The sequence below is a fragment of the Marmota monax genome, unplaced genomic scaffold (genome assembly GCF_021218885.2).
Source record: "Marmota monax isolate L192 unplaced genomic scaffold, Marmota_monax_Labrador192_F-V1.1 WCK01_AAM20220418_F8-fsc00024, whole genome shotgun sequence".
Classification (NCBI taxonomy): Eukaryota; Metazoa; Chordata; class Mammalia; order Rodentia; family Sciuridae; genus Marmota; species Marmota monax.
The window spans coordinates 35,833,293-35,844,239 of NW_026695224.1; the positions used below are offsets into that span (position 1 = coordinate 35,833,293).

Genomic DNA, 10,947 nt, shown 5'->3' on the forward strand with positions numbered 1-10,947 from the left:
GAGTCTGTCTTCATGATGTCCACTGTCAGCAGGTTGACTGACACCTGGGTAGGCCACACCCAAGGGCACAGTAAGAGGAGGGGACACACACAAGGCACTTCCATGGAAGATTCTATCCTAAACAGGGCAAGGGGTTAGATTACAAAGGAACAGGTGAGCATAGCTTCACCCATGGGGCTGTAGCAAGACACACCCATTTCTGTGACTGAGCACCTCAGCACCCAGCTGGGGAGTGTAACTCAGTCACCCATAAGGTTGGCCTCCCACAGTGAAGCCTCGTGCAGCGGGAGCAGTAGGATGGGGCCATGGCTGTGGGTGGCTGGGCAGACGGCAGGAGTGCAGCCAGCTCTTCTGGAGGTGTGTGTGGACTGCTCTCCAGGCAGAGAGGCCAGCAGGTGTGCAGGGACTCACAGGGGCTTGGTCCACAGCTGCTCAGTGAGTCGGCCATGCCTGCCACGGCCAATGGGGTGACAGGCCCCGCAGAGCTCAGTGCAGGCCGTGGTGGTGGCTGTCCCTGTCAGGCCTGAGCTCTGCCGTGGCCCATGGCCCAGGCCTGGACAGGGGCCAAAATCACACGGGGTGTTTGCAGAGGCCTTTCCAGGGTTGCCAAAGCCCCAGAGGGTGGCTGTGCCCCCGTCCCTGGTGAGCGGTGAAGTCACAAGTCCTCGGTCTGTTCTCACCTCCCTTCATCAGCCATGGGAGGAACAGAGCTGGCTGTCCTCAGGGCCTCTGACCCTTTCTGGGGGCACACCTGCAGCCTTTGCTGTGTCCCCTGCAGGTTACTGGGCTGGTCCACGCTTGGGCATGGACCAGAGACGATGTGATCCTCCACGTCCTCCCTCTGCACCATGTCCATGGCGTGGTCAACAAGCTGCTCTGTCCACTCTGGGTGGGAGCCACCTGCGTCATGCTGCCTGAATTCAGTGCTCAGCAGGTGAGTCAGTGGGCCCCGGGAGGCCGAGGCAGACTTGCGTGCTGTGGTTCCCGCCCAGGGGCAGGCTGCCCAGACCTGGGGGTTTGGGACAGCCTGTGTTCATGCCGCTACGCCTCTGGGTGCGGAGTCTGAGATGGGTCTGACGGAGCCGGACGGTGTGGGCGGGGGGTTCTGTCTGGAGGCTCCCTGGGAGGCCCATGCTGCGGGCGGCTTCTGGAGGCGGCCTGTGCTCCTGGGCCTTGCTCCTCAGCAGTCTCATGGCCTCCTCTGCTCCTCTCATGAGGCCTGGTGGGTAATCCAGCACCCTCTGCCCATCCTCAGACCCTTGGCTCAGCCCACCTCCAGCCCCCCACCAGGTGGGGTGACAGGTTGGAGCACAGGGAGGAGGGTGGCAGCCACTGTGTTGCTCGGTTCTTGTGGGGGAAGTCCAGCTGGAGGTTCCTCAGTCTCCCAGCATCGTGGTCCTCCCTGGGGCTTCTGGTAGTGTGGGCCCTGGGGCTGAGGTGGCAGTGGTGAGTCCCTGTGCAGGGCAGTGTCTCCAGGGCAGAACAGACACTGCTTGGGAGGGGACAAAGAGAAAGGGCCTTCCTTCCTACAAGAGGCTGGGTTTGGGTCCCTTCTTTCTTCCGTTATCATCTCCATGGAGAGTGGTGCGGTCAGTGCCCTCCCTTGAGCTCGGGTAGGCCTGGCCTGTTCTCCTTGCCCCTGGCTTCCAGGCCTCTGTCCTGTGCTAGAGGCCAGGCGCTCCCTGTGGCGGACCTGCTGTGGTCACATGGGCAGCAGCCCACATCGTCCCACTGTGTGCGGAGTGTGTGGCCTGCACTCCAGAGGCACAGCTGCCCATCCCTCCTCTGGACCAGAGGCCGGGGGCCTTGGAAGTCAGGCCCACACTCCTCAGCTCAGCACGGGTGGCCTCCACTGCCTCTTCTGGGCCCCTGGCATGGAGACTCTGTTCTGGAGTCTATTCTGGGATCTCTGCCCGGGGTCCCTCTGGGGTCTCTGCCCTGGAATCTGGTGACACTCTAGGCCAACTCGTCACATTAGTTCTCGTCTTGCTTTGTTATTTGGCAGTGCTGGGGATGAACCCAGAGCCTCACATGCTAGGAAAGTGCTCTTCCACTGAGTATATTCCCAGCCATTTCTATTTTTATTATTTTCTTTTCTTGGTGGTTCTGGGGATTGACCCCAAGGCCTCCTGGACCCTAAGAAAGTGCTCTACCACTAAATGACATCCCCAGCCCCCTATTTTTATTTTGAGACAGAGTTTTGAAAAGTTGCCCAGGCTGGCCGTGAACTTGCAATCCTCCTGCCTCAGCCTCCTGAGCAGCTGGGCTCACAGGCTGTGCCACTGCACCCAGCTCATTAGCTTATAAAGAGGGTAAAAGCTTACATGTTTGCAACTCTTGACACTTCCTTGGGATTTTCTGAGAACTGTCCAGCCAGAACTCAATATGGAAACAAATCTGACGCTGTGACTGCAGAAGACTGCCACCCTCCGTAGTCCTGTAGATGCCCCTGAATTGGAACCTGTGTCAGTGAGACCAGCTGTCGGTGTCGTGGGGTTCAGTTGAAGTTGCGTGTGGAGTAGAAGTGCCGCATGGCAGCTGTGGTGGGGTTTCAGTGGTCTGAGGCCTTGCACTGCTGTGTCCCTGGGGGACTCCAGGCTGCCAGGGTCCATGACGTGCCTGGGAGGGTGTGGGGAGGTGGTGGACGGTACTCTCACCTCTGGAGAGCAGTCTGTGTGTTCGACCCTGCAGGGCTTCCGTCGGTTGCTCATGCCAGATAGCGCTTCTCTGGCCACTTCTTGGGTTGTGATGGTGATTTTGAAGGGGTGGTTGACAGGGACGGGCGGCGCTGCAGACTCCAGCTCCGGAGAGTTCCAGTGCACAGCCCACTCGGGCTGCTGCAAGGACTGCTACTGAAGCAGGGCCGGGGGCCGGCTGCCTCCGCCAAGTTGAACAGAGCAGAGCACTGTCGCTGCTGCTTCCGGTCACCCCCGGACGATGTGCGCGTGGGAGCCCCGGCTCAGGAGCAGCTGCCCTTTGCTGATCCCCAAGTGCCCAGAAGGCAGAGCCTCCCCAGCCGAGGCCCTGCTGAGCAGACAGGCCCTGCTGCATGCCGGTGCCAAGGCTGTGCAGCCCACGAGTGGGAAGGGGTGGCGCGCAGCCAGGGGGCCGGGGCAGGGCCCACAGTGCGAGGGGTGGCTGTGTCCAACACTGAGGTGTGCTCACACCAGGTGTCTGCCACATGTCCACAGCACCAAGCTCTCGTGCACCCAAAGTTCACCAGCAGAAAACTCCCTGGGCACCAGGAAAGGGGCTCAGGCTGCCCCTGCCTCTTGTCCATGGGGTCAGGGTGTCACTGCCCCCAGGCAACCCTGATAGTGTCCAGTATGACCACCAGCCGACTCCCCGGCTCAGGGAGGCAGCAGGGGACCCGCACCTCCCTGGACACCAGCTCCTCCTCACATGCAGCCTGTGCAGGGCCGTGCTGTGCCACAGGCCAAGCTTCTTCACAAAGTCAGGAGGAAGCGGGGGCCTCCTCAGGACAGGACCTGAGCCGCCTAAGCAGAGCAGGGCCCCTCCAGGCAGATCACGGGTCTGCACCAGGTCTCTCCTGCCGAGGAGTGTGGCCTGCAGTGAGTTGGCTGCACTGCATTCTCCCTCCCGCCTGGGCGACGGTGAGCAGCTGAGGTGCAGACGCCACGGCTGGGACTGCTGGGCGTCCCCCTCACTGCCCGTTAGCGGCAGCCTTGCCTGTGAGGATCAAGGGTGCATCGCCCGGCTCCTGTGCCCTTAGAGGGGCTGAGGTCATGGGCTGTTTCCCGTGGCAGGTGCGTCCCGTACGCTGGAGTCTTGTTTTGTAAAGTGATTCTTGAGGCTCGCGTTTTAACTTGGACGACTTTAGTCTTTTGATTTCTCAGATGGTGCTTTTGATGCCACGTGTGAGAGATCTGCCAAACCAAGGCCACGCAGGTTTCTCAGGTGTCCCCTAGGGGCCTTGCAGTCTCTGCGCAGGAGCTCAGGCCGCTCGCCCACGCCTGTCGCCTGTGTGTGGGTGGGAGAAGGCCTCAGGCTCCTCTGCTCTGTGGCCGCCCAGTGGGCAGCTGTCCTCTCCCAGTGCTGGCGCGGCTCCTTGCCCGGGCACCTGCAGCATCGCACGGTGGTGGCCTCTGCTCTGGAGCCGGCTGTGGGGTCGGGGTGCCCTCCACCTCCACTCTCCTTTCCAGGTCGATTGGCTCTTCTGGCCCCTCCCCTTCTGCGTAAAACGAGGGTCTGCTGTGGCTGTTGCGCAAACGAGCGGCCGCAGCTCGGCGTGGGGGGCCGTCCTAGCAGCCTGGGGTCTTGCGTCCACACACCTGGAGTCCACGCCTTTCCGCTCCCTCTCTCCCTCGGTGGCCTCGCGGGCCCTTCCCCGTCACAGCCAGCCCTGCCCTGCGTCCGTACCTGAGCTCCCCTTCACCCTTTCTCGGTGGTGCTCTGTTGCTGAGTCTGCCCAGCAAGTCCCCAGTCTGGATGGTGTGCCTTCCGGCTGGGCCGTGGCTCTTCCTGCAGTTCTGCGTCTCACTGCAGTCCTCCATTTCCCCCTTTGGTCCGCCTTGGCATCTAAACTGCCTGGTGTTCTGATGTCCTCCCTCTGAGGCCCACTGCAGCTGATGCTCAGCATCTCACATGCTTTAGGCTTGGGGTACGGAGCCCTGTCTTCAGTGACTGCTGCTGTTTCCCTGCGTGCAGTGCCCCTCCTCTCCAGGCCACTGGGGTGAGGGCGCGTTTACGGGTATGGGGGCGAGGGCGCGGGCTGGGCTGCAGATTTGCTGCAACGTGCCTAATTCCAAGGCTGTGGCGAAGCCGTGTGGGCCTCCCCGGGGGCAGGGCCAGGGCTCTGGAGCTTCCCCTGCTCCCATCCAGCTGGTGGTGTTAGGGAAAAGCCGGAGTGGGGAAAGACCCGCCATCTTCACACAGAAGCACATGCAAGTGTCCTGGGCTAGGCACAGAGTTTGCGAGAGACTTGGGGTAAACAAAAGCCTTCTCTGACTGTGCTAGCCAATGCTGACCTCAGGCCACAGTAGTCTCCTGGACTGCTGGTGGCCTCGTCAAGACTGACCTGCTCCTGGCTGCAGACCTGGAACCCCAGCCCTGGGCCCCTGCTCCACTCACAGCTTATTTTTCCTCCCCGTGGGCTGGGCACGAGCGTGCCTTTCAGAGAGCCCTGAGGGGCCTGGGTCTGGTCTGGGAACGGCTGTGGTGAGCACTGCCACAAGAGCCCACATCCAGCGTACATCCTGGGTTGTCCCCCAGCCACCTCCAGGGCGCTTTCTATCTCTCCCCAGGTCTGGGAGAAGTTCTTGAGCTCTGAGACTCCCCGGATTAACATGTTTATGGCGGTGCCCACGATATACGCCAAGCTGCTGGGATACTATGACCAGCACTTCACCCAGCCTCACGTCCGGGACTTTGTGCGTGCCATTTGTGAAGAAAACATCAGGTGGGTGGAGGCCCCCGTCCCGCAGGAAGGTCCCGTGGCAGTTGACAGGCCTGCTGTGCTGCTGCGTGGCCGCCCGCCCGTGCCTTGGTCCCTGTACGGCTCTCCATGTCCTGGTCTCCATCTCTTCTCCTCCCTGCCACGCACATCTGTGTCCATCGGCCTTCTCGGTCTGTCTCCATCCGCTCTGCCTTCTCTAGAGCTAGGCTTAGGTTTTCTCTTCTGTGGTAGGTTTTGGAAGACCTGTTTATATTCTAAAATATACCCAACAAATTTAAAAATGCCAACAATGGGGTCTTAGCCCAAACTTGTTTCCATCATGAATCTTGCACTACAATGATGCCCGGAAGCCCAGGGCCACCTGTCATCCCAGCAGCTCGGAGGCGGAGGCAGCAGGGTCACAAGCCTAATGAGACCCTGTCTCAAAAAAAATAGGAAGCGCTGGGGTGCAGCTCAGTGGTAGAGCACCCTGGTTCAGTCCCAGCGTCCCTCACAGATACACCTAGATGTGTACACAGGTGCATGCAGGTCCCTGCATGTGCGTGTGCGGAGCGTGCTGTGTATGTATACGCGTACATACATGTGCACACACATGCACCTCTGGTGATGCTGGGTGGCGACACCCTGGGTCACCTGTGCCCGTGCGTGAGGACAGAGCTGAGCCCGCGGTTGTGCCCTAGGCTGATGGTATCAGGCTCGGCTGCCCTGCCCACCCCTCTGCTAGAGCAGTGGAAGCACGCCACTGGCCACACGCTGCTGGAGCGCTACGGCATGACTGAGATCGGCATGGCCCTGTCCAACCCGCTGGCCGAAACTCGCCTGCCAGGTAGGAGTAGCCCCTGAGCGCCTGCACTTGGAAAAGGGGCCTAGAGGGTGCTGCCCTCTGCCATGACCACGGCGGACACCCTGGGTGCTCACCACTGCCGCCCCTGCCCCTGCTCTCCCATGTGGTTGAGGATGAGGCAGGAGGGCCCTTTTCACCCCGGGCCCTGTGGGTCACCAAGGGGCACAGGGACAAGAGGCCTGGAGCCCCCAGGTGTGGCAGGAGCCCTCGGCAGACCTGGAGCCCAGGTCTCTCCTTTCCCCATGGTCAACGTCTCCCCCAGTGCCTGGCTGGCAGCCTCTGCAGGTGACGGGGGTCGTCACCTGTGCTAGCAGGTCACTTCCCTCCCTCTGCCTAGGGTCTTCTTGGCTGGGGACAGTTGTGGGCACAGCCAAGATGTTGTGAACAGGGTGCTGGTTTCCTCGGGCACCCAGGCTGGGCTGCAGGGCTGCTGGATGCTCCTGTGCGTCCGCCCCACCCGGCCACGTCCTGGGCTCTAGGGTATTCTGTCGGGTCTTCTCTGGTGAGTGGTGGCCTCAAGCGTTGCTACACGTCACGTGACGTCTTTGAGGCTTTGTGGGATCTTGGAGCCGGCCGGCCCTGTCTGTGTCCCTCTCGGTGTTTTGCTCTTCCAGTTCCTCTGCCTTTCAGTGCCGTGTGGTAGCCCCAGTTGCTCAGGGACTGGGGAAGCCAGTGTCTAGTCCAGGTCCCAGACCAGATAGGGGACAGTGGCGGCACAGGCATGAGCAGGCGTGAGCATCATACTGCAGGTCAGCATGCTGGGAGGGTGGGAGGCTGTGTACAGTGAGCAGTGGGACCCGTCACAGGGCCTGGGAGCCACGGGGCCATTCGGGCTCTGTGGAGGGTGCAGTAGGCTGCCCTCAGGGCATCCTGAGCAGAATGGCGGGCTCTGGTAGCTGTGGGCAGAGCTGCCAGTGGGCGGGAGATGGCGAGCAGGCCTGGCTGTCATTGTGAGAGGGAGGCAGTGCGAGCCGTAGAAGCTGATCTCGCATGGGACCCTGGAGGCCACGTGGCACAGGCAGCTAGCAGCTTGGCAGCTCACACGTGCCATGCACTGCTGTGTGGCAAGGCCCGTGTGTCTGCGCCAGCCTTGCCCTGTCTGCAGGGGTGGGACGGAGCTGGAGACCAGGCCCACGGCCCCAGGCTCCCCGGTCCTCAGTCCTCGTGGTGTGTGATGGCCCACAAGAGTGCCAGTCTCTGCCGTCCCGGCTCCGGAACTCGGGTGCCGTGTCCTCCCAGCCTGACTACAGGCTAGAGGTGCATACCCAAGGGCACTGAGGCTGGGGACCTGCCTAGTGGTGCAAGTGGACGTGGACCCATGCCTTTGGGCAGATAGAGCCACCCTGAAGCACAGGAGTAGGACAGGGGCCTCCCCAGCCTTAGTGAGGGGACAGAGATGACAGAGGAGCTGAGGCTGCAGCAGGAGGGGAGGGGGCAAGCAAAGGCCTTGGAGGGATGGCCACAGAAAGGGGTGTTAAGATGCAGGACACGAGCCAGGGCCAGGTGGACTTCCAGTGGTGGGGTGAGGAGGGCGCCTGGGCTCATGCTGACGGGAAAGAGGTCCAGAGACGTTGAGACTCGGGGCTGGAGTGCGGGAACCCCGGGTCCTGAGCACCTGGACACAGCCTTGTCTCGCTCCACGACAGCCGCTCGCCCACAGTCACCTGCTGCTCCTGGCTGGGAGCCGTGCAGCAGCTACGCCACATCTGGAGCATCTCCTGGCAGTCATGGGGCAGTGGGGTGGGTGGGCTGTCCTCTGCTGTGGGACTCTGACTTTGGGGCCAAAGGGTGTATCTCAGCCAAGACCCAGACCTGTGTTCCCAGCCCTCCACCTGCTTCCTGGGCTGCTGCTCTCCTGTCTGCGGAGCCTCAGTGCATTATTCCTGCAGTGGGCTGGGCCCACACCACCACCACAATTCACTCCAGCTCCCTGGAGCCTGTCAGGGCATGGAGGGCAGCCCCAAGTGAGAGGACTGGCTGCAGGACCCGTGTCCTGTGTCCAGCTCCAGCTTCCACCTCGTTGGGCTGCTTTGAGGGGAGAGGCCTTGCCCAGCATAGCGTCCTGCCTTGACACGGCTCCAGCCCTCGTCGCCTGTGTCCCCTCTGGTGGGACTAGGCACGCCAAGGCAGCACGTGCCTGGACCCCAAGATGAGGTGAAGGCTGATGGAGGGGCTTGGGCAGAGCGGACGGCTGTCCTGCAGGGCAGGGACTGGGACTGGGACAGTGGTGGTGCCACCTCGGTCGTCCAGGGTGCGGTGATGGGTAGCTGGTGCGGTTGCTGCTCTCATAGGCTCCCATGGGTCTGTCACTGCCCCTGCTTCTCGCAGGTGACAGACACCTCCCAGAGCTCAGCCACTGCCAATAGTCAGGCCTGTGTGGGCAGCTCACCTGTTCCTCCCTGCGGGCAGCGCTGTGGCCAGGTTCTGGTCAACCCACAGGTTCCCACGGGCTCCCAGAGCCTGAGAAGGCAGCTTCTGGCCTGGTGGGCTGGAGCCCAGGCCATGTTCCAGGAGACAGAGCTGTAAGAGGGCCCGGGGTCCAGAGGTGTTGCACCACTGCTAAGACAGGTGCTCAGGGGACGGAGAGCCAAGCCGGCTGGTGGCTCATGCCCTTATTTCAGGAGCCCGAGAGGCTGAGGCAGCACGACGGCAAGTCTGAGGCCACCTGAGCGACTTAGCAAGACCCTGTCTCAAAATAAAGAGGGCTGGGATGCAGCTCTGTGTGCAGCACCCTGGGGTCAATCCCAGCACCATAAAAAGGAGGACAAGAGATCAGAGTGGCCTGTGTTTGAGGGAGGGTGGGTGGTCCCGTGGGTGATCCCACCCAGGGCCCTGAGCTCATGCCTGGTAGACGATGGTGATATTAGCATCAGGTCCTTGTCCCCCCCAGGTTGAAGAGCCCCTGAGAAATGGTGAGACAAGAATAGAAAGTAAATTTTATTTAAGAAACAGAACAGGGCTGGGGTGCCGCTGTGGTGGAGCACTTGCCTGGTATGTGGGATGCACTGGGTCTGACTCAGCACCACGCGAAATACGTAAATAAAACAGGTACTTAAAAAATCTTTTAAAAAGAAAGAAAGGAAAAGAAATGAACAGAGAGTCTCCTCTGGAGAGGAGGGGACCCAGAGCTGTTACTCCGGTGGAGGGTTGCTTTGCCCCTTACAGATGACGTTAGGTTCCTTTTCTTGTGCCTCTGTGACCAAAAGGCAGAAAAGAACCGAGCAGGGGTGAGTGCCCGTGTTGGGAAGTGCCATCCTGCCCTCCCCAGCCCGCGTTGGCAGCTGGTTGGTGGGGAAGTGCCACCTACCCAGTTCCTTTTGGTAATCAGCTACCTGTCCTTTGCCTCGGTCTCAATGGCTTTGACCTGCTGAGGCCATGGAGCTCCTGCCTGGGCAGGTCCATCTGACCATCTGACCGTCTCTGGCATGGTGGGTCAGCTGAGGGGCTGGACCTCAGAGCTGGGCTGGCTGCCCTCCCATACCCACCAGCCTGCTCCAGCAGCTGGGTCCACCCTGCGGTGGTGCACGGCACCCTCTGTGGGTTTCCCCACTGCGCGGCAGAGGCTGCAGTCACCAAGGAACAGGGACCTGGCGCGCAGCAGAGGAGGCTGCAGCAGTGCCCCCAGCGGGCTGGCGCTCATGCAGCCCTTGGTCTTGTCACCGGTGACGCCAGGGAAGCGGCCGGTGTTCACCTGGAGGTCTCAGCCCTCCTAGCACCTCCTTGCCCTCTCTCTGTAGCAGGGCTGCGCAGGGACTGCTGGGAGGGGTCCCTTGCTTCACCCAAAACAAGGGCAGTGTGGACAGACCTGCCAGGAGTCAGGATCTGGGGGGCTGGGGGCCCTTGAGTGGCCATCCTGGGGCTCTTCGTCCCATGGCACACCCCACGATTCTGGCCGTGAAGATAAAGGCCCTGGAGCCACTCAGTGTACTCCGAGTGGCGAGTCTGGACAGTGGCTTCACGCCTGTGCTAGTGCCACTGCTGTCCCCTGCTCCACTCCCCCACCATGTGCCAGCTCTGGCACGTGTGGGGCAGGTGTCTCTAAGGCCGGCCTTTGCTGGCTCGGCTGGCAGCAGAGATGCTTTTGGAGCGCCCTCCTGTGCTGGGCGGGGCCTCTGGGAAGCATCTCTGCAGCGGGACTCGGCTGCCCCTCCACAGGCACGACCTGGCTTCAGCGCAGGCAGCACCAAGCAAGCCCGCCTCCCCTCCAGCCAGGGCAGCACCTGCCCTCCTGCCTCAGCAGGAACGCCAGCTGGTCCTGCTGTCGCTGGTCCCTGGTCCGTCCCTGCCCCTCGTCAGGATGCTTGCGCCTCTAGCTCAGGGGCCAGCACTCCCTGGCTGGGCAGGTATATGGAGTCTGCCACAGCAGCCGTGAGGCCACTTGGACAACCCTGCTGGAGCCTTGTGAGGTCGCCCCTCGAGTCTCAGGCGAGCCCTACCCCAGCACTGGCTCCGGCCGTGGGCTCACAGAGCCCCGCTGGCACCCCGGCGAGTGGGTGTCCCCTCTCCCAGGAGCTGCTGCCACCTGCCTCCTCCTGCCTGCTTCTCTCTCTGCAGGTTCTGTGGGGAGCCCGCTGCCCGGAGTGGAAGTGCGCATCGTCTCTGAGGGCCTGCAGAAGGAGGGCTGCCCCTACGCCGTCCACGCGGAGGGAGATGAGAGAGGGACAAAGGTAGGGCCGGAGGCTGCCCA

The 10,947-nt window shown here is 61.9% G+C and overlaps 1 protein-coding gene across 7 annotated transcripts in view; it reads left to right on the forward strand.

The window, feature by feature from the left end:
• The window catches only part of Acsf3 (acyl-CoA synthetase family member 3), a 37,884-nt gene that overhangs the window by 4,541 nt on the left and 22,396 nt on the right, over nt 1-10,947 (forward strand). For 6 of the 7 annotated variants that reach the window (XR_006849773.2, XR_006849775.2, XR_006849776.2 and 3 more), the window contains exons 3-6: nt 779-934; nt 5,265-5,419; nt 6,097-6,242; nt 10,815-10,927. Coding sequence is in view for 3 of the 7 variants with exons in the window: in XM_046434419.2 (XP_046290375.1) it covers nt 779-934; nt 5,265-5,419; nt 6,097-6,242; nt 10,815-10,927 (570 nt within the window). In the remaining 4 variants the exon portion in view is untranslated. The remainder of the gene's footprint in view (nt 1-778; nt 935-5,264; nt 5,420-6,096; nt 6,243-10,814; nt 10,928-10,947) is intronic. The other variant, XM_046434418.1, reaches the window with a different exon arrangement.